The 1,879-nt window shown below is 54.8% G+C and overlaps 1 protein-coding gene across 1 annotated transcript in view; it reads right to left on the bottom strand.

Moving 5' to 3' along the window:
• The window catches only part of SOCS7 (suppressor of cytokine signaling 7), a 36,311-nt gene extending 34,437 nt beyond the window's left edge, over window positions 1–1,874 (bottom strand). Inside the window, 1 exon segment of the mRNA XM_008570981.1 lies at window positions 1,099–1,874. Coding sequence (XP_008569203.1) covers window positions 1,099–1,874 — 776 coding nt within the window.
• Between the last annotated feature and the right edge of the window lie 5 nt (window positions 1,875–1,879).

Here is a 1,879-nt window from a genome sequence, read left to right as displayed (position 1 = left end):
TTTTTTTTTTTTTTTTTTTTTAAAAAAGATGACCGGTAAGGGGATCTCAACCCTTGGCTTAGTGTTGTCAGCACGACGCTCACCCAGTGAGCTAACCAGCCATCCCTATATAGGATCCGAACCCGTGGCCTTGGTGTTATCAGCACCGCACTCTGCCGAGTGAGCCACGGGCCGGCCCGCTCCCCAATGATTCTAGTGCACAGTAAGGTTATCAATTTACACAGTCCACTTGTTCTTTACTTTTGGTTTGTAGCTGCCAGTACGTCTCAAGAATCCATCACATAAGCCACACCAAAACCAATTCCAACCTTTCTAAGAATTTTCAGGAGTACAAATCACAACAGCAGTTACCACAGGGGAAGTCTCATTTCAATGACACAAAAGTTGAAAGCTTTCTAAACTGACACTACAGATCTAACACTGGATGTCAAAGATCAGCCTACCCTTCAGAAATGCAGGAAAAAACTTAATGTCTAAGTTTGGAGTTTTCATCAATTGGCCTAGAATTCATGTACCAATGTCTATACCTCACTCAGAATTCTCATACTGGCTTCAGAGAAAGCAAAGCTATTTTCTATTCTCACAAACAGTAGTCAGCACACAGGCTCAAGATAACAAGTACATCAAAGGAAACAACCAGGAAAATGTTAAAAAATTTGAAATGAGATGCCCAACTGATAGCTGGCCTACAACTGCACAAGTTCCTCATCTCATGTGTATGTGTGAGTTGGGGGGGGGGTGTGCTGGTACACAGAGAATAATAAGCAAGGTGGCCAAGATGAGACAGCAGCTTTTTGCCCCAAAGGCCAAACATTTCCAGCAAGCTCTCTGCCAGAAATAATGGTAGACAGACACCTCAGAAGAACGTAAAAAGCCAGGACAGCGTGAAGGTGGTAGGATGGTTTCAAATCATCTCCCAGCAAGAGATGCTAACCAGCTAAGTGTCATGGAATGTTAACTCTTTACGAGTGAAATGTTTCCACAGTTAGCTTTACCTAATGCAAGATGTCACCACCTTTAGTCCCAAGTTTCGTGTTAGCAGAAGAAAAAAGGGGAACGAAACAAGAAAAGGAAGTTTGTCCCCCAAGCCGGTCTCACCTCCCCGCGTCCAGCTCACGGCCCGCAGAGCCTCCCACGTCTGTCAGGCTCGCAGCTGAAGCAGCCAGCTCTCCAGAAGGCCTCTTGCCGGTCCCATCCCCACCGCCGGGGCCACCGTTGCAGCTCTTCGTGCGAAAGAGGCGACTGAGGCGGATTTTGAAGGAGCCCTTCCGAGAGGGGCCCGCGAGTGGCCGGAGGGGCACAGGAGGAGGCGGAGGCGGGGGAGGTTGGTGCTGTTGCTCCCCTCTACTCAGGCGCCCTGGAGGGACCAAGTCTTGCAGCGGGAAGGGCACTGGGGGTAATTCAGGGCCTGGGGGCTGCAGCAGAAGCCGGCTGCACCCTCCTCCTCCACGGCCCGGGCTGCTGAGCTCCTCTTCCGAGCAGCTGTTAGTTTCCAGGCTCTCGGCCTCCGATTCCAATCCCTCCAGGACCAGCAGCGCGTCGCTCGTTTCCGTGGGGTCCTCCCCGGCCTGCGGGGCGGCAGCAGGCGGCTGGGGCTGTGGAGGGGGCTGCTGCGGGGGACACGGGCACGGGCAGCAACCCCCACCGACCGTCTTGACCCCTGGCCCTGCCGGCTGCCCGAGTCCCAGAGCCGCCAACTGCGCCTCTAGTCCAGCCGCCGGGCCCCAGGTCCGCTCAAGCGCCAACCCCGGCGGCAGGGCCTTGGGGTCCAGGGCACACCGGTGCCGGGGACACAGGAGTTCCGAGGGTCCCGGCTCCGGGGCGGCCTCCGCGTCCTCCTCCTCCGGCGGCCGACCCACGTTGCGGAACACCATCAGCT

Source organism: Galeopterus variegatus, unplaced genomic scaffold, assembly GCF_000696425.1.
Source record: "Galeopterus variegatus unplaced genomic scaffold, G_variegatus-3.0.2 Scaffold649, whole genome shotgun sequence".
In the NCBI taxonomy this organism is placed as follows: Eukaryota; Metazoa; Chordata; class Mammalia; order Dermoptera; family Cynocephalidae; genus Galeopterus; species Galeopterus variegatus.
This window is presented reverse-complemented; position numbering and strand designations above follow the sequence as displayed.